The 26,168-nt window shown below is 38.7% G+C and overlaps 1 protein-coding gene across 1 annotated transcript; it reads right to left on the bottom strand.

Moving 5' to 3' along the window:
• Nucleotides 1–3,266: 3,266 nt before the first annotated feature.
• On the bottom strand, nt 3,267–25,652 carry LOC129514399 (BTB/POZ domain-containing protein 10-like). Its single transcript, XM_055332957.1, has 8 exons — nt 25,636–25,652; nt 25,310–25,506; nt 22,411–22,696; nt 19,402–19,501; nt 17,656–17,776; nt 9,030–9,227; nt 6,415–6,525; nt 3,267–3,700 (listed from the first exon to the last, which is right to left on the bottom strand). The coding sequence occupies exons 2-8, from the start codon at nt 25,461–25,463 to the stop codon at nt 3,390–3,392; spliced, it is 1,281 nt and encodes a 426-aa protein (XP_055188932.1). The 5' UTR covers nt 25,464–25,506; nt 25,636–25,652; the 3' UTR covers nt 3,267–3,389.
• Between the last annotated feature and the right edge of the window lie 516 nt (nt 25,653–26,168).

Consider the following 26,168-nt stretch of genomic DNA (forward strand, 5'->3'; position numbering starts at 1 on the left):
GACGAAGGCCCGGCTCCTTACCTGGGAAGGCGGGCGCAGGCGGCAGCCAGTGGCGCACCCTCTAAGGCGACCCTGCCCAGATCCTGGGAGGCCTCGGGGTGGGCAGAGGCCAAAGGGGCCGGTAACCAAGAACACGCTTCGACGCGCACGCCGTGCAGGCCCCCGGCTCGGGGAATTGCCCCGGGAGCAGCAACCGTTCCTTCCCGATACGGCAGTAGCTTTTGGTGCCCGAAGGCCCTGCACGCTGGGCGCCTGGGTGCTGCCGTGCAGGGGCCGACAGCCCAGGGGCGCTCGCCCGGGTGCCGCCTCATACTGGCCTTGGCTCAGGGCCCCCGTGCCCGCCAGGCTGGCCGCCCGAGCGCTGGCAGCCCGAAGCCCGCCTCAGAGGCCGCCACCTGCCAGGCGAGCAGGGAAGGCCCCTCTTGGGCAAGGACTGCTCCCCGCATCTCCTTCCCCATGGTGTCCAGACCCCCACCTGTGGCCAGAGCGGAGTGAGGGGCCAGGGCTAGGTCCCTGCAGACTGGCAGGAGAGGAGGCCCCGTAGCGATGGCAGTGGGCGGCTGCAGTCACCTTCTCTGCCGGACTCTGTCCCCTACAAACCAGGAAGGCCCAGGCAGGCAATGAGGCCAAAGGCCGGGATGCTGTCCACCGTGTTCTCGAACAGCGAGGAGACCTGCTGAGCCACTCAGGCAGACACTTCACTTTCTGGCCTGTCCAGGTCCAGAGTGGACACTGGACACCTTGGCCAAGGTGAAAGGTGCACGGTTCTGAGCAGGCCTGACTCATGTTTCCTTATTGCTGGGATGTTCACAGAGCCAACGTCCTGGAAGGCGGGGACCCAACCTTCCCGCAGCTCACAGCGTCCCCCACAGCATGGACAGCATGCTGCCCTCTGGAGAAGGTAACTATGTACGGCAGGGGCATCGGGGCTTGCCCATGAGAAGCTGCTCGTGGCCAGTGTACCCCCGCCCCAACTATTTGGTGTCCCCAGCCCCCATATTTTATGGAAGGGAGGCTTCAAGGAGATGAGCCCTAACGACGTCCTCTCACTTTCTCTGTGGAGCCTGGAATACTGAGAGCTCGTTCCAAGGTTACTGGGACCTTGGAAGCCCTTGAAATAGGAAACTCGTTGCTCCTCTTGGGCTTTCCTCCGTGTTGCCCAGTGCTGGGATGTTGTGCTTTTTGGTACTGTCACTGGCTCCTGGGGGGAGGAGGGTGTCTGTCAGCGGGGCTCCCTCTGGGCTTGGCCCTGGCCTCTGCACCTGACGTACCCTTCCACGGCACCACCTCTGCTTGCATGGCTTCCTTCAGTCCCCTCCTCTCCACCACTGACTCTTACCTCTGATCTCTCTGTCTCTGGAGCCATAGGTCTGTCTCTCCAACTGCCTCCTGGACAGAGCCACCTGGAGTCTCAAAAGCACCTGAAATTTAGCCTCTCCAAACCGATTCTCTGCACTCCTTCATCTGGTTGGTTAAGCCAGAAACCTTGACTCTTCCTTCTTGCCTGTTCTGAGCACGAGATCCTGTCCCTTCTGCCCCTCTTAGACTTCTCCATCTCCCTCCCATCTGTCGCCCGGATTGTTGCAGAGAATTGTTTAATCGTAGTCTTACTCCCCCACCCAACCCCTTTCCTCCGCTGTAGTTCACGCTCCACGCAGTGGACTTCCCAGTAACCCTAAGTGCCTTTCTGTGCGAAGTGTTTGGCAGCACGCCTTATCTCTGGATCCTGTCTAAATCCATTAGTATGGCATCCAGGACCTTTCATCCAGGTACCTCCTCCAGTTTCATCTGTCACTCTTTTGTCGTCGTTCATGATGAAGTTCTTGGAGTAGTCTCCCAAGTTGTGTCCTCCCTCAGTGCTCTTGCGCATATTGGTTGCTGTGCATGGAACGCCTTGCCCTCCCTACCTCTCTGCTCAGCTAATTTCTACTCCTCTCTCAAGACTCAGCTCAGTGTTAAACTTGCCCGGGAAGCTGTACCTGGGCCTGGAGGAGTTGGGTGCCTTGTACTTACCTGTCAAACTTACCACACTTTGTTCCAGCCATTGTTCATCTTGTCTCCCTGTTAGACTGTGAGCTCCTTGGGGGCAGAGCTGCCGACTTACCTCTGGGACCCTGGCTTGCTGTACCGCGGTAGTCGGTAAATGGATGTTGAGCGCGTGAGGGGAACCAGAGCCCTTGCTTTGGCCTCTGATCCTGGACGCAAACTTGAGCCTTCTGCTGGAATGACTTTTCCTGACAAGCTGCAGCTCTGCTGTCCCTTAGGGCATAACCCTAAGGGTTAAACTTCAAGTGGATCACAAGATGAACTGGTTTTAACTCACAATAGCATTTCTTCCTTGGTTCCCCTTTCCCACTCTCAGATTCCTTTGTTGTAGGTGGCCCAAAGAGGACCCACCCCACTGTTCCAGGGATTCCAGGGGGAACCAGGGCTGGGGCAGGCAAAATAGGTCGAATGATTGCTGAAGAAATCATGGAGATCCACAGGCAAGTAACACCTTCTGGTTGCTCCCTTAAACCAGTGGTTCTCAACCCAGGGCATTTTGCCCCCCCCAAGAGATGTTTTGTAATACCTGGAGATATTTTTGGTTGTCATAACTGGGTAGGACGTTGCTGCTAAATACCCAGTGGATAGAGACCAGGGATGCTGCTTGCTAAACATCCTGTAGGACACAGGACAGCCTTCCTGCCATCTCCTTCTACCCGAAACAAAGAATTTTCCAGTCCCAAATGTCAATGGTGCCGAGATTGAGAAATCTGGCCTTAAAGAGTGAAACCCAAACAGGCCAGAGTTAAAGGGAACAGATTAAGGGTAAGGCAGACTGGATAATAAACCACCTCTGATGTTCACACTTCCTGCATGTGACTCACTCTAAAAGGACAAAAACAGCACTGGAGAGAAATAAGATATGGGCATTAGATCTCCTCCTAATCAATCAAATAAGCCCAATGATAAATACTCCTTTTTTGCCCATCATGGGCAGCAAACTATACACATTTTACTGAAGGAATACTTTGATAGAAGCACTTATTTCAGTTATATTGTGCATCACAACTATAAAAATGGCTTGAACAGTTCCATTTAACCACCATTTATAAAGGCACCTATATAATATTCTACATTTTACCTGGGGTGTGATGAATATCAATATAAGCTGAAAATACCCCAGCTGCCAATCTTTACCACTTAAAAAACCATTCAGCTACATTTATATAACTGGAACCTTTGGTCTTTTTAAAAACCATTCAGCTACCTTTGGCCTACACTGCAATATCCTAAACATGGTCATGTGCATCTCACGATGAAAAGAGTGGCCTTGCAGTGCAGAATGAGGAGAGTGCAGCGTCACCGTGACGAGTAGCATGCTATGGTTTCAAGGAACATCAGCATCACAGCATCGGATTCTGTGCATCAGGATCGAGGTCGTTGTTGCCAGAAGGGGGATGGATGGGGAGGATATCCAGCTCATCCACCTGCGGAGTTGGGTGCAGGACCACCAGCTGGTCCTGGGGAATGTCTGCAGCAGCTGCTGCAAGATTGGTGATAGATTTACTCTTCACACATTGAAAGTCTACATGCCGACTCTTTCCTTCTTCCTTCTCCCAAGACATTCGAATAAAGGGTCTTTGGACATAGTTGTAAATCACTTCTGGGCGGCCTCCAGGCCTTTTCTTTACTTTTTCTTTGTAGGTAGGATAACCTGGAGGACAGAAAAGTTTTAAAAACTGAGGTGCACACATACACAAGCATGCACACACTTCTCACCCAAACTTCCCACCCAAGTGGGAGAAGTCCCATAAACAACTCACCCAAGTTAGCCTAAAGAAGGCTTTTCTGCTGTAGTTCCTGACAAACAGAAATTAAGACAAAGAAAGGAAATCAATAATCCATCTCTGTCACCAGTTCAACAGCCAGAAACCGGAATCCTACTGATGCAATTCACACAAGCTTCCACCATCCTCTCAGCCGCTCAACATACCAACCCAGTAAAATATTCAAGTAAAAGCATGGAGGGGGATAAGTCCTGAACAGAATGGTTCATAGTCTCGTGCATTGGACTCTACCTGTATACCCTTAATATCCCTGAACCCTCCCCTTCACGGGATCATCTCGCCTCAAGGGCTGCAATTTGTTGCCACATTAGCCTTCTAATTTCCTTAAACCTAAATCTCATCTTTATATTGCTTTGGGTTTTTTTTTCCTTTTTTTTTGTTGTTAACATATAAAGAGCTATAGAGTTCTCCAGCTTCACTAGTTCTAGGTATACTTTTGCACCTAGATCAACAAAGCCAATATTTTAAGCCCCATGTCATTTTAACACTACTCCCAACAACCAAGCAGTTCATCCAGAGTGGCAATTCAAAGGAGCTTCCCCTGATTAATTATACCTTCCTCTTCTTGGATAATTACTGAAAAGTAACAATTAGTGAAGACAATGCTAATATGGGAAAAGTTTCAGTCATTTACCAGTAAGGCAATTTCTCCAGACATAACTGCTTAAAACTATTATTAGAAGTCCCTTCCCTCCTTCCTACTTGCAAGAATTGCTAGTTTAGACCAGGGATTGGCAAACATTTTCTTTAAAGGGCCAGATAGTAAATATTTCAAGTTTATTTCAGCTTCTCTTGCAACTACTCAACTATGCCACTGTAAAGTAAAATCAGCCACAGAAAAATGTAAATGAATGAGCATGTCCATGTTTCAATAAAACTCTGGGCAATGGAGGGGATAAGAGGCAATGGGCTAGATTTGGCTCATGGGCCACAGACTATAGGAGAATCAGAAAAAAACTAGAAAGACCTCACACATCAGGGACTCAATTACTGCATAAAGGAAGTACGTTGGCATCACTGGTGGCTAGTATATTTAGCTACATATGTAAGTAATATGGCTCAGGTGAGGGGGCTCGGGCAAGCAGAGCTAAAAATCTTCTAAAGACTCTTTGTAGAATGTCTTTTTTGTTTCGTACTTCCAGTCAATTACCAGGGCAACACTTGAGTTCAGAAAGGTCTCCAGCTCTATTCCCTTGTCCTTGATTTCTCTTGGACTATTAGTCTTTAAAATTCCCATCTCATCATAGTCCAATTTGTCCTCCACAGAGAATCCTCACTCTGATACAAGTATAATCCTATTACATCCTTGCTTAAAAACTACCAACTACCAAAAAATTTCCTCTTGCTTCAAGGGAAAGTCCAAAGTCCTTCACATAGTATATAAGGCTTTTTTTTTTTTTTTTTTTTTTTACAAGCAGGCTCCAACCTACTTGTCACCGGGCTTCAGCTCAAATATCTCTGCCTGAGAGAAGCCTTCCTCATCCTCCCAATCTATAGTAGCTTCCAGGTGTCTTCTCTCTAGCTCTGAAATCAAACAGCTAAATCCCACTACTTACAAAATGACAGAAGACAATGGTGAAGCTAAAGTGTCAGCAATTCCACGATGTTCTTAAGCCCAAAGTCTCCTCCCCTTCCTGCAAAATCCTATTTCTGGTCATTCTTTCTCCTATGTCTCAGCAGTCCATTACTGCGATCTCCAACAGCTCAGCTGGTCATTGATCAACACCATGATCTTCATGATCAGCATCACAAACATATACTGAGAAATTACTATGTGCCAGGCTCTGTTTTAAGTTTTTCATTCTGTCATCATAACAACCCTATAAAGTACTTTAATGCTCCCATTTTAGATGAGGAAACTGAGGCACAGAGAAGTTAAGTGCCCTGGCCAAGGTCATACAACTATTAAGTCATAGGATTTGAACACAAGTAATGTGGCTCCAGAACCTTTAATCTTTACACTATGCCACATTATGCCGAGGGGGGATATTTTGTTCTTAGTAAAAGGGCACTTTAAAAGAAGTATCTGACATGGCATCTGGAAAAATCCATTTAAATCATAAAGTAAAAAAAAAAAAACTAAAAATGTTTGCATTTAACAAGATGAAATAAGTTTGAAATCTGTATTTAATGTGAAAATAAGTTAACTATTATCATATCTTAAGAACCAGGAAGCTACTAACATGTTTTTACATGCATTTTCAGATAGTAGTTTTAAGTTCTGTTGAGCTTTGAAGAACACCAATGATCTCTGATGGGCACAAGGCTTTGCCCATCTTTTGGAAAGGTATACACATGTACCAGGCAAGAATGCATAGGGATGATGAAATATGGCAGAAAAGACAAACTCACTTTTTCTTACTATTAGGGAATCTTATGGAATAAATAATAATCTTTAATGGCTTTCTATCTTTTCAGATAAAGGAAGCTCATTTTTGTTATTTTTGTGTACTGCATGAGCATTCAATCATCATTTGAGTTTTTCTCAAAGTATGTATTTCTCAAGCTATATTCTAAATGGGATTCAATTTTAACCTTGTTTTTTTTTTAAAGAAAATAGAAAATAATGAAAATGTCTTACCTTCTATTCCCAATCTAATCTTCTTAAGACCTCTATCCTTCAAAACTGATTTGGCCACATCTCTGTTTTCAATGTACTTGAAAAATCTATATAATTTTGTGCTATAAATAACTGGAAACAAAAAGACAAAAATACTTTCTTATTAAAATCAAAGTACTTAGAGATGAACTTAAAATTATCTTGATCATCAAAGGGGCCTGACAACTCTAAAAGCCCAAATAATGGATGCAGTGATGCGAAAAGGATGACTAGCCAACATGACAGGATAATTCAGTACAGTTAATGTATAAGCAAATGTCTACTTAAGTTGAAACAAAAAAAAAAAAAAGCTTTAATAACCAATCAGGTAACCCAATCCATAGGAAGAATGTCCTTCTGAAAGATATATCATATACAAACTTATTGCAATAGAATCTGCCCCACTTTCTTCAAATAAGAGAACCAAAAGATGGTAATATCACATCGTTATCGAGCAGGCAAAGTAAAGGACTTTGCTATGATGCCTACAAGGCCTCGTCTGGAAGAGAAAAAACTGCCTTGTCACAGAGTACAAAATGGATACATCTTATATTTCATGGATTGAGCAACTATTAATAATTCCCCCAAAAGGCAAAGACCCTCCCCACAAACTGTTTTCAATTCAGGCAAACAGCCCCATTTAATACTGATGTTAAAAATGGCAGATTCGAGCATGTTCTGCCCAGGTTAGTCTGTTTAGAGCAAACTGGCTTTGTAAAGGACAGACATTCCACTGACATGTTGAGTCTTCCAAATGTGCTGGGAACTTCAGGGAGTTAGACTGATGGACCTTCCTCGCCTTCTCTCTTTCAGGTGGAGTTATCTCCCTTAAAAGGTGAACTGCAAAGGTTTTTTCAAAAAAGAAAAACACACTCACAAACCAAACATGCTGGTTTAAGAGCCAATAAAAGGAAAATACGTATACAGATGCTACTCATGGGATAAATTTGTGATTTACATCCTTAAGATTACTGATATTTTTAAGATAAAGATTTGCTGACATCTCAGAATGGATGGTGTCATAAAGCCACAGGTAGGAAGATCAGACTGTAGAGGCTGTGTCTCCTCAAATGAATCTTCTTTAGGTTGAAACATCTTGGCACAAAATGAAATATATTTAGACAAATTATGTAAAAATGTTTTCAGTCCTTTTTAAGCTTCAAAGCTTAAGATGAAAAACAAGAAAACAAAGAACACTGACACGGAAAATGGAACAACTGAAAAGGAAAAGCTGGGTCTACCAGAATTCCTCTATCGCTATAATTTCTGTGTTCTACAGCAGGCTCTACTCTCCTGGAGGTCAAACTTTTTGAAAACTAAAATATAATTTATTTTGGCTTATTCATTCATTTTTCTTAACAGAAAATAATGTATATTTATTTTAATTTTTGTTAGCCTTTCATTTTTCCTGTGTTTTGTTTGACTTTTTATTCCACATATTATGACAGAAACTACTGTCAGCAAAGAAGATAGGAATGAGGAAATACACAAAAATGTCTGTTATTACAACTGTCCAGAGAAGAATCACAACACTCATTAAGTGTATCATGCAAAGGAAACATCTCAATGTAAATTCTAAAAAGTGCTATCATAACTTAGGTTAAAATAATCTTTTCAAAATCTTTAGAAGTCAAAGGAATACCCCTTGGAGTCTGCTTTGTTTTGATTTTAGATAGGGATAAGTAAAATGAAAAAATCAGAGATTAAAGCATTCTGGTAACTTTCTATATTCCTGTTATTTTTTACTTAAGCCCTCATCTTCACCAAGTCAACACAGGCTGGCATACAGAACAAGATGCTGGACTATTTTGCCTAGTTACTCAAATCATTCTTTTAACTCTATCTTCTCAAATCTATAAAACAGCTCAAAAATACTATACAGGGTTCATCAAGAAAAATATAAATTTTCTGACAAAACTCAAAAAATCAAAAGGCTCCAATCAGAAAAAGTTTGAAAGTGTAGTAAGGAAAGTCATCGTTGTTCAAGATAAGCTGTTTTGGTCAGAAATACATATAGTTCCACAAAACGTTCTGAAGGGTCATTATATCCTCCAGGAACACATATGATACTAAAGAGGAACATCTTAGAACATCAAGTCACCCTAGAAATCAATGCATTGAAGCTTCTCATTTTACATACAAAAATAATAATTCATCTTAAAAAAAAAACAGCTGATTTTTTAACAATCTATTTACTCCAGGATCTACTTCCCTAGAAGGCTTCTTTCTAAATGCAAAGAAAAAAAATCTATCAAGATCCAGATACTCAACAAAGAGCAAACCATTTCTGTGCATGACAGGGGTGGGCATATTTTTTCTGTAAAGGGCCAGAGTAAATACTTTTTGGGCTTTGCGAGCCATGCGGTCTCCGTTGCAACTACTCAACTCTGCCATTGTAGCGCAAAAGCAGCCATAGACAATACATAAAAGTTTATTTATAAAAACAGGCAATAGGCTGGATTTTGATCCACAGCTCGTAGTTTACTGACTCCTGGCGTAGGTAAGAGTTCAATGTACTTTATAAAAACTGTCCTTTGATCGGTATTAGATAAAGAATCTGTGATGATTTAAGAGAGAAAACATGCCACAGTACTTACTTTGTGAATACTCTTCTCCCATCTGTGGGGGATACTCTTCATCCCAATCAACCACATCATCATCTGTAAGCACTACTATGTGGCATTCTCGTTCCCCACTCTGGGAACTAGCTACCATGAGAGGCAGGATCATTTCTTCCAGATAAAATTCAAACTGTCTACGAGCACCATCATTTGATAACTCATGCATTAGGGCACCTGAAATGAATCCAACAAAAAATATCTTGATTTTTCTGATGACTGATGAGTAAAAGAGCAGAAGCAACACACACACAAAATATTAAAATTAGTTCAGCTCTCTACTCTGCAGCCCTACAGACAAAATACAGTGGTTATTCTATAGTCAACAAAACTTTTCCTAGGAAGAGATTTTACAGAAACGAATCTTATAGAAAGAAGGGCAAATTAAAAGCATCTAACATAAGCTCCTTCATTTTATACTTTAGGAAGTGACCTACCTAAGGTTACAAAATTAATTTGCAAAATCAGAATTGAGTCCCCACCCCCAATTTAGCCCAGGGTAGTGTTTTTATTATTTCATGTTGTCTTCCATCAATATATGCAATTATATCTTAAAAGTATATCTTAAGGATGTTTTCAGATTGTCCACTGAACTAAAATAGCTCTCATAATTCCTTCTCCTATGTTTTCTTTCTCAAAAAATTATTCACAAACAACATTAATATTTCAGTGTAGAAAAAAGAAGTGAATTGGCTTTGGGATAAGGCAGGCAAAAGGCCAAGCAAAATATAGGATGGTACAGGACTTATGTAGCAGACCTGACCCTAGAATTCAGAGGGGTAAAAGATAATTTCACATCACCCTCCTTAAGTATAAACATAGTGAATAACTTCAATTGCCCAAAAAGAGGGCCACAAAATCACTTGCACTGATCTAATTTTTTTCCTATGACAATGGCAATGTCCTATCTCCTAAAGCACTACTAGTTCAGGAACTACGAGGAGAGTTAGAGCAGAAACTAGAACTCAATCTAAGCTATAGTCTCCCAAGGGAGAGTCTTTTCCCCCTAAAACATCACTAATTATATAATAATTATTAATAATATATAGTGATATAAGTGATTAAGTAATTAATATATGTTATAATTTCACCATGCCTCTCTCTAGGCTGGCTAATTCCAGTTTTTAAAAAAGATTTTATTTATTCACGCGACACACACAGAGAGATAGGTAGAGACACAAGCAGAGGGAGAAGCAGGCCCCCTGCAGGGAGCCCGATGCGGGACTTGATCCCGGGACCCCAGGATCATGCCCTGAGCTGAAGGCAGACTGTTCAACCACTGAGCCACCCAGGCGTTCCTAATTCCCATTGATTTCTTTTTAATTTCATTTATTGCCGAACTCCTAGATATATCAACATAGTCTTTTTCCTTTAACTTTTGAACCAATTCCAATCTGGCTTCCATACTCAGTATTCCTCAAAACTTCTCTCAATATAGCCTCCTTTATCAGATTGTTAAAAATAATGAGTATGTTTTGATCCTGTTCTTATCTGACCTCCTGGCTGAATCTCTCACAGACCACCACCACCTTCTTCTTAAAACCCTCTCTTCCTTAAGAATCTCTGATGCCACTATCCCTAGTTTTCTTTCTCCTCTGGATGTTCTTCTTCAATCATCTTTGCCAAATTTTTCTCCTCTAGCTGTTCATTAAATATTCATGTTTCTCAAGACAATTTTTCCTTCTCTTACCTTATGCTGATAATTCCCAAATTTATTCTAATTCTTGTCTTCTATATTCTAGATGCCTTATATTCAACTGCCTTCTGGAAATCTCCATTGGGATGCTACGTCACAGGCACCTTCAAACTCAATATACTAAAAGTTGATTTAATCATATGTGCCTTTCCCTGCAGTGTTTCCCAAATCAGTAAATGGCATCATCATCATCATTCATTTCTCAGAATCATCTTAGAAAAGTACAAGGCATATAGTAGGAACTTAAATATTTGTAGAATAAATAAAAGTGAATCCTCGATTCCTCTTTCATCTTTTAATTCAATCATTCCCCAGCCCTATCAAGTCCACCTCTTAAATGCATCTTGAATTGTGTCATTTTCTTCTCTGGGAGATGCTATCCAAAGATAACTGAAAAATCTCTTATACCATATGCTTTTCTACAATGGGACCTTGACATCTCCTCCCTGGAGATGGAGTCTAATTCCTCTTCCTTTAACCTAAGCTGGTCATACTGACATGCTTGTAACCAGGGCAGCATGGTAGAGGTGAGAATGCATGTTTTGCCTTGGTCCTGGGTAACATTCTCTCTCCAAGTGCTTACCTGCTGAACTCAGTCTCCAGACTTAGAGAAGCCCAAGATGCACACAGAGGCCACATGTAGGTTCTCTGTTTGACAGTCCTAGCTGAACTCAGCCCTTAAATCATCCCAGTGAAAGCAGAAGACATATGAGTAAAGAATCCTACAGCTTTCTGCATCATCTCAACTCTTCAATTATTCATGAGATCTCAGATATTTGAAGCAGACACAAGCCACCTCTGCTATACCTTGTCTGAATTCTTGACCCACAGAATAAAAATACTTCATGCTAAGTTTGGAATGCTTTATTACACAGCAATACTTAACTAGAACACATTCCATCCCCAAAGCCCCCAAGTCCAAGTCATCCTTAATTCTCACCCAAACTACTATAAAACCTAATTACATTCCCCCAGCATTTACTTTTTTTGCCTGTGTAATTCATCTTCCCCACAGCAGCCAAATCATACAACTCCACTAGTTTAACTCTCTCAAGGCTTATACTATCCAAATCCTCAACTTGGTCCATAAAGACTTGTTACATGAAAAGGGAGATTATAGATCAATGTGTAGAGTCCCCTAAAAATATTTTTCTTTAAATACTACACATAAATACATATCCTACATAAATCCTATATATGTATATATGTATGTGGGGGGGGTATATCCTGCATATAAATTTACTCTGGCTCTGGCATATTTCTCTCCTGAACTTTAAACTTGTATACCCAATGCCACACTAACCATTTCCACTTGGATTTCTAGTAAGTATTTCAAACTTAACATGTCCCAAATCAATAAATTTCTGCTGCTCCCGTGAAGTCTCCCCCATCTCACTTAATGGCCCAAATCAAGTTCATATTTAATTAATGGCAGGTTCACATTTCCATTTAATTAAGTCCTCTCTTCTCCCCCCATATTCAATCAACAAGCAAATCCTGACAACTCTACTATCAATATATCCAGAATTTGATCACCTCCCAGTGCTTCTCCTCTGATTTAAGCTACCACTCTCTCTCACTTGAATTATGGCAATAGCTTCCTAATTATCTCTTTGCTTTTAGCTTAATCCCCTCACTGCAATCCAGTTCTAATACAATAGCCAAGAGTAATCTTTTTTTATTTTTCTTATTTTTAAGATTTCATTCATTTACTCATGAGAGATACACAGAGAGAGATGCAGAGACACAATCAGAGGGAGAAGCAGACGCCATGCAGGGAGCCTGATGGGACTTGATCCCTGGACCCCAGGATCACGACCTGAGCCGAAGGCAGACACAACCTGAGCCCCCAGGCGCCCCAGAGTAATTCTTTTAAAACATAGTCAGATCAGGACTAGCACTGCACAACTCCATACTGAATTCTGTGTGAACAGAATTCAACCTGGCAATCTCACAGATCACATCACTCCTCTGTTCAAAACCCTCCAATGGCTTCCCATGTCATTCAGAGTGAAAGCCAAGATAAAGGTCTTACATGACTTAGATCCCTTTCTACCCTCATCTCCTACTGAGGACACTCAAATTTACTCCACTCCAACTCTTGCTGCTGCTCAGACATGCCAGGCAAGCTACCCCAAACCTTATACTCATTGTTAACCTCTGCTTGAAATTAAATTTTCCTCTCCAGTTAAGGCTTCTCTGGCTACTCTATGTCCTTTCCTTATGTCCCCCCTCTTCAGCACTGATTACTGACATACCATATGTTATTTGTTAACCTGGTTTGTCCGTCTTCCCCAAAAGAGTGTAAGTTCCATTAGAACACTAAGTTTTGCCTGGTTTGTTCATGTGTATCCCCAGAACTGGAGCAGACTGGTAGAGAATTAAGTCATCAGATATTTATTCAGTTAATAAATTTTGTTTTCTCCACTTCTCTGGCCTTATTTCTCATCATTCACACTCCTCCCTCCACTCTAGCCATACTTCCCTTCTTTCAGTTCCTTAAGCATGTCATATTCCACTTAACATGTCCCAAATCACAGCCTCTAAATACCTTTGCTGCTGCCTGGTAAGGTCAGTGTCTTATCCCCCTTGCTATTGCTCTAGGTCTCAGCTTTAATGTCACTTGGATAATGATTTTCCACAGCCCCTTTACCATACACTTCTAATAGCATCTCCTTTCTTCACCATTTTTCATTACTTGTCGAATGCCTATCTTCTTCCCCACTAGACTGCAGACACCATAAAGGCAGGGATAAGGTCTAATTCATTACTATATTTACTAATATGCATGGAACTAACAAAAAGTCTGAATAAGAGAGGGGAATTATAAGTTAAATAGGAAACTAGAAACACATAGCTGATATTAAGAATTAGAGATAAAATAATTGAAATCCACAGTGTATAGGTAGTGTCTGAAGCCACAATGATGAATGCCATCACTTAGAGTAAATGTATAGATTCTGTGAGAGAGAGTGGGTAGCTTAAGACAGAATACTTAGGACATTCAAGAAATCAAGGATCAGGGAGCAAGTGAGAGAAAGATAAAGCCTAAAAGAAGAATGTCAAAAAGCCAAAAGAAGAATCAAGAAGAAAGAAGTGACTTCACAGTGACACCTAAAGAAAATGCCTTTAAAGACAAGGATCCCAGAATTACCAATAAATTTTTAAACATTGTTCAAATATTCTAGCCAACTTACTAAGGCAAAAATATATATGTAAAGTGTTATTTAAAACACACAAAGTTGAGAGGGCAGCCTGGGTGGCTCAGCGGTTTAGCACCACCTTCAGTCCAGGGTATGATCCTGGAGACCCGGGGATCAAGTCCCACGTCGGGCTCCCTGCATGGAGCCTGCTACTCCCTCTCCCTGTGTCTCTGCCTCTCTCTCTGTCTCTCTCTGTCTCTCATGAATAAATAAAATAATAAAAATAAAAATCTAAAAAAAAACAAAAAACACAAAGTTGAAAAGGTATAGATAGTTCCTATCCTCCACTTCAAACTGGTTTGATGCTACAAACTAAAAAATAGAGCAAGAGAGAGTGAGAGAGAGAACACACAAGTGACTCCTGTTATTTCAGTGTCTCTACATTTCAGTGACTTCACAGGCAGGATCTGCCTCTGATCACCCTTTCTCAATAGCTTGGAAACCATTAAACAAGTTGTTACTAAAGGGTATTTAGTAATACAGCTATTCACTTTGAAATATTACAAAATAGCATGTATAATATGATATTTGAATATTTTTAAAATTTACATTTCCTAATATTGCTCTTTTAAAAAAAAAAAAACTCTTATTTAATACTATGTGTCAAGCACTATTCGTTTAATCTCCACAACAACCCTGTGAAATAAGTATTATTGTCTCCATTTTAAAGATGAGGGAATTAGGGTAGCCCTGGTGGCGCAGCGGTTTAGCACCACCTGCAGCCCGGGGTGTGATCCTGGAGACCGGGGATCAAGTCCCACATCGGGCTTCCTGCATGGAGCCTGCTTCTCCTTGTCTGTGTCTCTCCTCTCTCTCGCTCTCTCTGAATGAATAAATAAATAAATCTTTTTAAAAAAATAAACGTACTAAGTCTTTAAAAAAAAAAAAAGATGAGGGAATTAAAACAAGGTTTTAAGTAACATGCCCAAGAAACAAACCCATGACTCTATCCAGTAAACATTCAGTACTTGTATGATTTCAGGTTAAGGTATAGACACAGACATCTTAGTGTAATGTGCCATTCCAATACTCAGTAAAGGCACGTATTAGCAGGTAAACAATTCAGTTTTGGATCCAGGTCTACACCCACAGTATCCTTTTAATTTTTTTGTTTTAAAGATTTTATTTATTTATCCATGAGAGACACAGAGAGAGGCAGAGACTGAGGCAGAGGGAGAAGCAGGCTCCCTGTGGAGAGCCTGATGTGGGACTCAATCCCCAGACTCCGGGATCACACCCTGAGCCAAAAAGCAGACAGACGCTCAACCGCTGGGCCACCCAAGCATCCCTCCTTTAATGTTTTTACAAGGCCATTTTGTCTTCTCAAATTCTATGTAGTTTTGTTTTTAATAAAGTCTATGAGAATCTCTGTATTTTTAAAAATATGTATTACAAGTATTCTAGAAACATTTACAAGTAATTATTTAAAAGCCAAAAGTCTAGAAAAACATTATACATACTTTACATAAAGACTCTCACCTTTAGTTCCATAACAAGTAAATGAGACTTACTAATAATGACAAGGTCTATGTCCAAAGGATTACAAAACCAAATCCACATCATTTTTTTACCTGATAGTCCCCAAAATAGAATATCTAATTATATGAAATGAAACTAAAATGGTCCCCAAGAATTAAAAAAAAAACCACAAAACTTGAACTCAAGGATCTACAATCAGAATAATTAATGCTCATGGTTTAATAAAGATATTTTTTAAGATGTGAAAAAACAAACTTTGTTCAAGTTTACTTATGTATGTTCTATTTGACTTTAAACTTTTAAATATCATTTATAGATACTCAGAGGTGGAGCAGCCACTTTATCCCACCTATATTGATATCTTTATGAAGACTTTATGGAATGTTTAGCAACAATAAAGTGGTACTTAAGGGAAGACTTAATAAGACTACACATTTTTTTTCTTTTTTTTTTAAATTTTTATTTACTTATGATAGTCACAGAGAGAGAGAGAGAGAGAGAGAGAGAGAGAGCAGAGACACATGCGGAGGGAGAAGCAGACTCCATGCACCGGGAGCCCGACGTGGGATTCGATCCCGGGTCTCCAGGATCGCGCCCGGGCCAAAGGCAGGCGCCAAACCTCTGCGCCACCCAGGGATCCCAAGACTACACATTTTAGCTCTTAAATAAACATGAAGAAAACAGCTCTATTTAAGTATACAGTAGGTGCCTTAAATTTTTAAATAAAATTTCCCATTCGTAAGGCACCTGGATGGCTCAGATAGTTAAGCATCTGCCTTTGGCTTAGGTCATGGTCATGAGGTCCTGGGTTGAGCCCTGTATCAGGTTCCCTACTAAGGAGCTTCTTCTCCTTCTCCTGCTCCCTTGCTTGTGCTAATAAATAAAATTGTTTTAAAAAATAATTAAAAATTTCCCATTAACAGTTTCTAACAAACTAATCTCTGAGAAGGCATGCCAAGCTACTGTTGAGTTGAGGTTAATAAAGTAAAGTAACTGTAAGCCCATGATTAACAAAAGGCTATTACCACGCGTAGAAAGCTTTTAAAATGACTTCTCACCACATATAGGAAAAAATATAAGAACATGGGTTTGGGTTAAAAAACTTCTATGATGTGGCCCACCTCTTTATTCTCATGTCCTTATGTCCTGCTCTGCTCAGGACAGTCTCTGCTCCAACTAGGTTCTTTCTAAAGTATATTTTTTGCATCTTTATTCCAAAAATCTCAGCTGTTAGAATCACCTCATTACTCTACTCTTTCTAAATCACTACTATTTATTCTTTACTACCTGCCTCCTCTGAACTCTTCCCCAATCCCTCTAGCCTACAATGACCTCTCCTGAACTTCTCCAACTACTTAACATCCAAGTTAACATTTGAAAATTCTCTTATTCTGACATCTGTGTATAATCATCTTTCTTTCCTCAGGCATGGCAAAATGGTGAGAGGGATGGGTGATGAGGAACAGGTTGGTGAGGGGAAACATTGATCAAAAAGTTAGGATTTCCAAAGTTCTAGACTCTGCTCTGAGGCTGTTTGAGGTTCTTAAACAAAGTCACTTAACCCTTTGTACAAATAAGGGTTAGATGTTCAATCTAAGATCTTTAATGACAAATGCTGTTTTTGAGAATTATTTGTATCTTCCATAGTGGCTTTGGATATCACTTTACATCAGAAGTACAAGAAAATTACAAATTTTTGGTTGATGTGATCTCAGAAGTGAAACCAAATACCATTCTTGACCAAAACCAGGGCTCCCAAGCTGGAAGATAAAGATGCAACAAATGACAGAGACGCGGTCAAGGAGGAAATCTGGGAGAATCTATCAAAAAATACATACATACATATATAAACAATTTTTTTTAATTTTGGAAAATTGCACATGGAACTTATAAAAATCTCTGTAGAGGGACCCCTGGGTGGCTCAGCAGTTGAGCATCTATGTTCAGCTCAGGTGGTGATCCCGGGGTCCTCAGATGGAGTCCCACATCGGGCTCCCTGCAGGGAGTCTGCTTCTCCCTCTGCCTATGTCTCTGCCTCTCTGTGTGTCTCTCAAGAGTAAACAAAATCTTAAAAAAAAGGATCTCTGTAGACTTCCACAAACCATTCTCACAATGCTTTATAATTCAATTAAATATTTGATGTCTACATAAATATCAGTCTTTCAGGCTTTTCATTCCAATATAATGTAACTCTACAAAGCACTCATACCCAAAACGTCATACTTACTGAGATCTCTACATTTAATAGTACTATATTCAAAAGAAATACAAAGGTAGTCGCATGCTTCTCTCAATTCAGGAATAGATATGCCATCAGGACAATGGATTATTCCTGTTTTGTAGTAATCCTATAAAAAAAGGGAAAAAATGCGTAAGTCTAGAGCATAAGGTGGCCAAAACCTTACTATTAAGGTTACGCTGGTAGCATTTTCAAAAACAGTGGAGCTCTGAGATTTCTGAACTGTGGACTTCTAAAGTTAGATGAGACCTCAGTTCACCTAACCACTTTTTCATTTTACTAATAAGAAAACTTTGGCTCAAATAGGTTCACTGACTTACCCAGTCATATAATTAGTTAATAGCAGAGGAAAGATTAGAACCCAGATCTTCTCATTACTGATATATTTCTTCTATCATGCCAATTCATATGTATTTTCCTTCTACAAGTTATTTTTCTATATAACTACCATCAAACTTTAAAACTTTTTTCAGGGTGCCTGGGTGGCTCAGTTGTTAAGTGTTTGCCTTTGATTCAGGTCATGATCCCAGGGTCCTGGGATGGAGTCCCATACTGGGCTCCTTGCTCAGCTGGGAGTCTGCTTCACCCTTCTCCCTCTCCTTCTGCCTGCCGCTCCCCTGTGCTGTCAAATAAACAAAATCTTAAAAACAAAACATTCTTAAGAAAGTTAAGTAATACATACTAAGGTACCTTAAACATTACCTCAAAGAATTAAGGAAAATTTATGGTTCTTGGTAAAGAACTTCAAAGTCATATCCAACCATTAAAATATGCAAACAGAACACACAATCAGATATTCTTCTTCCAACTAGTATTCTTTGGTGTATCCCATATTATGAACAATTAATAGTGCTTATTTCCAAAATCTACTTGAAAAATTATTAAGGGCTAGCCTGAAAATTACAGCTGGGTCACAAATTTTTTTTTTTACTTGTCAACTCCATTGGGTTGATTAAATGAAGTATGGCTAGCTGAAAAACCACTCCTTCCCTCTCCTCACAAAATAAGATCTGCCTCAAGCTTCTTGATGTTCAGAGCCACAGTAACACAATAAAGTTGCTATGCCAATAGAAGCAAGACATCTCAGAACTTTCCAAGTACTAACAACCCAATCAAGATCAACTTCTATTCCTATCTTGTACCTCAGGATCCTACCCCTACCCGCTTTCCTCAAAATTATTTAAGGAATAATTTTAACAATATTTTCAGACAGTGGCATAAAATGTCACACACTATAAATCAAATCTTTGTCACCGATTTGAAATTACAAGTAGGAACTCGATAATACTAATTCAAATATTCCTCAAAATAAAAGGTTAAAAACCTCAAAAAAGGTTTAGAAGATGCTAACAAATACATTTCAGAGATGACTTTTAAATGTTAACTGTCCACATTGCCAGTTATGTGCAATAAAATATTAGAGTTGAAGTAACCACATTTATTCTCAGCAAAAAAGAATCAACTTATTTAAGAGAACTAGGGAAGGAAGAGTAACACGACTCCAGAACTATTACCACTAAATCCTTTGAAAGAACTGCCTATTTATGCCTAAGAGATGAATCATCCCCCAACCTATATTTGTATCTGTATGTACTAAAATAAAAATGAATAAAATGGTAATTAGAAAACAATATTCTGCATAGAGATATTCAAACAGAATTCTGCTTTCAATCAACTACCTACTGAAAAGGGGCTCTAAGATTAAGTCAATGCAGGTAAGAAATAAGCACTCACCAGAATAGCTTGAAACACGGTGGAGCCAATTCCCTCCACTTCATACTCTCCCTTCTCATTGGGATGCGTAAAGTTATGTTCTCTGCCAGATCCAAACATCCTATGATATTAGTAAACAATTCAGAAATATAACAGGATACTTCCTTTGAAGTGAAAACTTATCTCATGGACAAAAGTAAAAAGGAATTACAATATATCAGTAAATTAGTTAAAATATTCTTATCAGCAATTTATTCAGCAAATGTAATAAATGAAGGAATATTAAAGATACTTCCTTTCTAATGGGAGGGAACAGGAATATAGATTCCCTACAAGCAAACAAAATCAGCTAATAATAAATTCAGAAGCTAAAGAACGTTTTTAGTCTTTTTTTTTTTTTTTTTTTTTACCCATTCATTCATGAAAGACACATAGAGAGAGAGGACACAGGCTGAGGGAGAAGCAGACTCCATGCGGGAGCCTGATGTGGGACTTGATCCAGGATCACGCCCTGGGTGGAAGGCAATCACTCAACTGCTGAGCCACCCAGGCAGGCATCCCTTTAGCCCTTTCTTCTCAGGGGAGGGGGAATGGGGAATCAATCAATCCAGGGGAAAAGGTGATTTTTATTCTAATCTTAATAAGAAAAAAAAAGGAAAAGGGAAGCCATGTTAACTGTGCCTCTTCCTTAAAACTGCTGCCTTCACTGCAAAGTTAATGCTATAGTGCAGCACACACAGTAAAGGAGTGTGTATCTTTTTAGATAGGCAGATTAGGTTATTTCATTTTTCACAATTTAAACTATTAAGTGGGGATGCCTGGGTGGCTCAGTGATCCTGGGGTCCTGGGATGGAGTCCCACATTGGGCTCCCTGTGGGGAGCCTACTTCTCTCTCTGCCTGTGTCTCTGACTCTCTGTGTGTCTCTCATGAATAAATTTTTTTAAAAATCTTTAAAAATAAACTATAAGTGTAAGAAACAGCACTCAAAATTCTTACACCTGCATCCTAAAACTGAAAAATAAGCAATCAAATGCTTAAGTAAAGAAGAATGAGGAAGTTAAGAGATGAATCAAAAGTTTAAACAAATGAGTAAAAAGTCTTTAATATTAATTTTTACATAAGAAAATACAGATTTTGGGGGCACCTGGGTGGCTTAGTCAGTTAAGCATCTGTCTTTCACTCAGGTCATGATCCCAGGGTCCTGGGATCGAGCATCACATAAGGCTCCCTGTTCACCAGGGAATCAATCTGCTTCTCCCTCTCCATCTGATGCTCTCCCTGCATGTTCTCTAATAAAATCCTTAAAAAAAAAAAGAAAAGAAAAGAAAAGAAAAAAGAAAAGAAAGAAAGAAAGAAAGAAAGAAAGAAAGAAAGAAAGAAAGAAAGAAAGAAAAAGAAAGATTTCTATTTTTTTAAGTAATGTTCTTGGCCCTTTAATAGTAACCATTTTGAAAAGAGACAAGTTACAGAATAGGTTCTTCAAAATCAAAAAAGTTTAATGAATTACGTTCAAGACAACTTGAAAATTGTGGTTAAAGCAAGCTGAATCTCAGAATTAAATGATACCATCATTCCTAAGTATTCTACTCAACAATTTCCCAATTTAAATGGTTTTTCTAAAAAAAATGGTTTTTCTTTTGTTGGTAACACAGAAATCTATAAAGAACAAAGCTTTTTTTTTCATTTCAAAGTTTCCAAAAGAATATCAACTACTTTTTACAGTTCCCATGAATATTAATTTTCATCCCCAAAGATATGCTTTTACTCAACTGGCATGAAAAGATGATTTCACTGATTTAAAAAAAAAAAAAAAAGGGGGGGGGATGACAGTCTTTCAGGAACCAAATGTCATGCAATTTTCTCAAATACCTGAAATTTTTTGATAAAATACGGAGAATGCTAGGCTTTTTTTCGATCAATATGGATATATACAAACACAAATCTTTTGGGCTTTGTTTTGTTTTCCTTTAAAGAAAACATAGCCTAACAAATGAAGCAAAATTTCAAACATCAACTTTTTAACTGTGTTTCTTTAAAATTTAGATAAAAATTAGAAGTATTCATAATGTCAAGTCCTCCTCCTGACACCTTCCATCAATAATCTTCCTCTGTGCTACTAAAAATACATAAAAGCCATACTTACTTGTTTGCCTCGGATGTAAAGTCTAACAGCTAATGTTCAAAGGAATACTTATTCAAAATGTTATGCTGTTTATGTAAGCTTTTATTCTGTATGTAGAAATACTGAGTAATCACAAGTGTACACACAGGCATCCAAAAAAGTTACTCATATGCAATGTAGGGAAAAAAAATCACAATTTTGTTTTTACATCCTATAAACTTCTATTTCATTCTATGCTCTATTTTATATTAAGAGTGAACCAAAAAAGATAATTTTACATTGAAAAGGTATTTGATCCTAGTTCTGAACACGCTGAAAAATCAAGTCTATATTGCCTGTATCATTCTTAAGACTGCAGCTCCCACGACTATAAACTTTACATTAACATTTACTCTGGACCAGCAGAAATTAGAATATGACTACAACTATCTCTCCTTCATTCTATTAACTACTTGTTAAGAACATTCCTTTTTAAAGTATCTATGTCAAACTAACAACTCTGCTGACTTTTCAGCTAACCAAACTTTTTTCTTTAAACAATGCTGCTATATTCGGTGGTTGAATTTAGGAGCCCCCAAGTGAAGAAAGCATATTATTACTGCTATATTCACCTTGTTAGATACAATTTAAGGTTTCAACCTGTGGAGATCATTTAGGACCCTATCTTCATTAACTAATATATTTGTTTTTCCTGCTGATACAGCAAATATTGTTAGAAATAAAACCAAGTTCAAGATCTGGCTCTACCATTTTATGGCTGTATTAACTTGAGCAAGTTATATTTAACCTCCAAAGTTCAGTTCACCTGTAAAACAGGAATACTACAATCCAACAAAGAGTTACTCTAAAACTTAAATAATGTGCAAGTGCTTTAGAATTTAATGCAAAGAACTGCAATTATACAAACCTGCCCAACATTGTATTTGGCTGTGCAGTAAAAATGGATGGGTCTACAACGAATCTAGTATTATCCACTCTTAGCGTTACTCGTTCCGACGTTCTTACATTCCGAGCTCCTTCTTTTGCATTTTCATATACAAACACCATCTCTCCAGATGTCTTACAACTACCATCAGAACTTGACTGACTACTGTTTCTGCTGCTGTTCCCAGCACTGCTACTGGAACCATTTGGAGATGTCTTTTGAGGACGAGGACTGCTTGGACGAGAGGAAATGTGATCTTTTTCTCGTTCTGAAATTAAGATGTTAAAGTTATGCAAATTTTCCTTTTAAAAATTTCAAGATCCATATATAACTTTTTAAAATTCCGATGTAGAAAAGTTGTTTCAAATTATAGCATTTCTGGGTGCCTGAGTCGCTCAGTCAGTTAAGCGTCTGCCTTCAGTTCCGGTCATGATCTTATTAGGGTCCCGGGACACAGCCCCATTCCAGGCTCTCTGCTCAGAAAGCCTGCTTCTCCCTCTTCCTCTGCCCTTCCCTCTGCCCCACCCCTTGTACTCTCTCCCTCTCAAAGAAATAAAAATAAATAAATCACAGCACTTCTGCTTTTTGATTTCAAAGTAACATTTTCACAGAACACCATAGATATTATTTCCCAGGAATAAGACCTAGAAGTCAAAATGTTTTCTAAATTAATTTTTGTACATTTTTAAAAGATGTATAACTAATGCTTAAACAGACTAATATCAAAATTAAATTTTATGTTATTACTCTATTTAAAAATATATGAAACCCAAGGAACAGAATAGTCTTACAAGTCAAATAAGCACTGAGTTAGTAAAAGATTAATAAAAATGCCAACTTTAACTGTCCTAAATACTAGAAGTATTAGTAATACCCTGAGAACACAAAAGTACATACTTTGGACTCTCACTATGTTAATGAGGCCATCCCTAAACTAGTAATTTATCTCACAAAAGCAAGATCCCAAAGGAAGAAAAAATGGTCACTAAGGACACAAGGAATATTTATTCTTTGAAATGACATTTTATTTACTTATTTTGAGAGAGAGAGCAAGAGAGAGAGAGAGTACAAGCAAGGGGAGCAGCAAAGGGAGAGGCAGATGCAGGATGAGGGAGAGGGAGAAGCAGGTTTATTTATTTGAGAGAGGGAGAGAAAGAGAGAGAGAGAGAGAGAGAGAGAGAGAGAGAGAGAGAGAGAGAGCATGAGTGGCAGGAGGAAAGGGAGAGGGAGAGGGAGAAGCAGGCTTCTTGATGAGCAGAGACTGGATGTGGGGCTTGATCCCAGGACCCTGAGATCAGGACCTGAGCTGAAGGCAAACACTTAACTGACTGAGCCACCCAGGTGCCCCCAAATGATTTTTAATGTCTACCAAATAAATAAAACGCTTCAACAGCTGATGATATACTGCTTTCTTTTCAATCTCACTTTTGTTGGAATAAAAGCACTGTCACAAATTCTAGAGGATCATATAATTACTATATATAATTTTAATTAGGTAGGAAATATTGTTAAAATTCAGAAGATTTTTTTTTGGCTGTTCCAATATTCTACAAAGGGAGAATTAAAACTAAGATTCTGTGATAAGTTCCCTTTAGAGGCTAGGTAGCTACACTTTAAATGTGACCTAAAAATGTACCTCCTCTCATCAGATTCATCAGCTTCTGCCAAATTCCTCCATGACTCAGGCTACTCAGAACACTCTGTACAGCTTTACTGATTATATAATTAGGTTTGCTATATCTCCAGAGATATTCTGACACCTCCATTTTATTGCCTGTTTCCAGAATGCTGGTAGCATCCCAAAAGCAAAATCTGCTGAATTAATAAAATCATTTATTATATCTTCCTATTCTCTTCCCAGGGACTGAACTTAGCATATAACAAACTGTCAATTCCTATTTGTATTCACATGGATTTTTGGCTAATCAGTACTAGTTTGACGTTGAGGACTTAAAAACTGACAACTTCTCTGTATAATTAAGCCCTAAGATGAATTATTTTGATGTATAACAATCAAAAACAACTTCAAATAAAATATTAAATTTGCCCCTTCTCCAAGAGCAAATGAAATTGAACAAGGTCACATTGCTTATGTACCACTGCTTCAGACTGGTACTTTTCAGTCAAACAATTTACTTACTTGAAATATAATAATGTTCATTTATAATAAATCAGTGGGAAGGAAGAAAAGACCTGAGCTACTTGCCAAGAAAACAACACCTCACACCTTCCTTTTTATCTTCTATTTCTTAAATTAAAAATATTGTCAAAACTCAAAATAAATTACATGGTTATGCTAGCTTTCACTTCCTTTTCTAGCACAAATTAACCAAGAATTCCGATCAATAGTATACTACAAATTTTAAAAAATAAACTGCTTATGTATCACATAAGATAAAAATCATTTTGAAAGATTTAGGGGCTACTGAGTGGCTCAGCTGGTGAAGTGTCTGCCTTCTGCTCAGGTCAAGATCCCAGAGTCCCAGGATGGAGCCCCACACTGGGAACCCTGCTCAGTGGGGAGCCTGCTTCTTCCTCTCCCTCTCTCTCTGCCACTCAATGTTCTCTCTCTCAAATAAATATTTTGAGAAATTACAAAATAAAAAATAAAAAAATTTTTAAAATCTCGTGTCACAGTTTTAAAGGCTTCTCAAATTCTTTTATGAAACTGTCCTAGAACCTTAAAAAATTCTCTAACTTTCATTTAATAAGTTAATTTTTTATAGCAAGAATGAAGCTAAGCTAAAATAGAAGAAACTGAATAGAAGTAAGAAGTTAATTCTATTCTGAAGTACTAGGCAAAATTCACAGTCATTACTGTTTTCAAAAGGTAATTGCATGCTTTTAAAAACTGTCAGGAAGATTAGCTGATTTTACATACCAACGTGGTGCTGTCGTGTTGGAGAAGTAACATTTCTAATACAAGGAGTGAGCTGAGATTCTGTTCTTTCATGCGATGAATCTCGTGATCTGTCACTTGACCTTCGTCTGTCTCTTGATCGTTCATGTCCCCCGCTAGCACCATGAAGACTCATTTTGGTGTGGTCAACAATTCCTTTAGCAACACGTGAGGGGGTGCTGGTAAGTCAGAAGAGAAAATTAACCATAAAAGTAGAACATGAGATCACAAATGCTTTTAAAGAAAAACATAATTACCTATTTTGAAATTTAAGAATCAAATGCTACTTTACAATTCTGAGTAATTACCTTAAACGTGTAGGTTTTACAAATGCTAGAACACAGTATCTTTAAAGATCACCTAATCTAACTCTTTAAGAACGAGAAAACTAAAGCCCAGAAATGTTAATTAACTTTTGCATTAGTAGTAGTATAGCAGTAGTAGTAGTAGAGACCACTCAGATCTCCTAAATATTTTTCAAATATTTTGCTCTCTTTGATAGGGGTACAGGGAGGGCGGCAGAGAGAAAGAACATGAGCTTCCAGAACTTTTAAAAAATGAGCTATGAGGCAAAGTAACTGGTCTACTTGCCAAATAAAATAAGTCTTCATGTTTACTTTAATCAACTCATTTTGACTGAACTCCTTTCAAATTTTTTGAAAAAAAATATTTTTTGAAAAGTATTTCTCTAAAAAGCTTAACTAATCGTGCTGTGTAAAGTTACAGAATTTAAAATTTTAAAACCTCTTATATAAATTTGCTCAGGAGAAGTGAATAACTGAGAATGATGATTAACTAGTCTAGTTGACAGAATTAAGACACAATTGTTTATAAAGTCATA

This window comes from Nyctereutes procyonoides, unplaced genomic scaffold, assembly GCF_905146905.1.
Source record: "Nyctereutes procyonoides isolate TBG_1078 unplaced genomic scaffold, NYPRO_anot_genome, whole genome shotgun sequence".
Taxonomy (NCBI): Eukaryota; Metazoa; Chordata; class Mammalia; order Carnivora; family Canidae; genus Nyctereutes; species Nyctereutes procyonoides.

Excerpts from the sequence above, each read along its gene's own strand:
- LOC129514399 (XM_055332957.1), bottom strand. The coding sequence starts at position 25,463 with ATGAGTCTTCATGGTGCTAGCGGGGGACATGAACGATCAAGAGACAGA. Across the intron at positions 22,697-25,309 it reads AACACGACAGCACCACGTTG|AACGAGAAAAAGATCACATT; the intron begins GTATGTAAAATC and ends TCTTAATTTCAG. Across the intron at positions 3,701-6,414 it reads GATTAGATTGGGAATAGAAG|GTTATCCTACCTACAAAGAA; the intron begins GTAAGACATTTT and ends TCTGTCCTCCAG.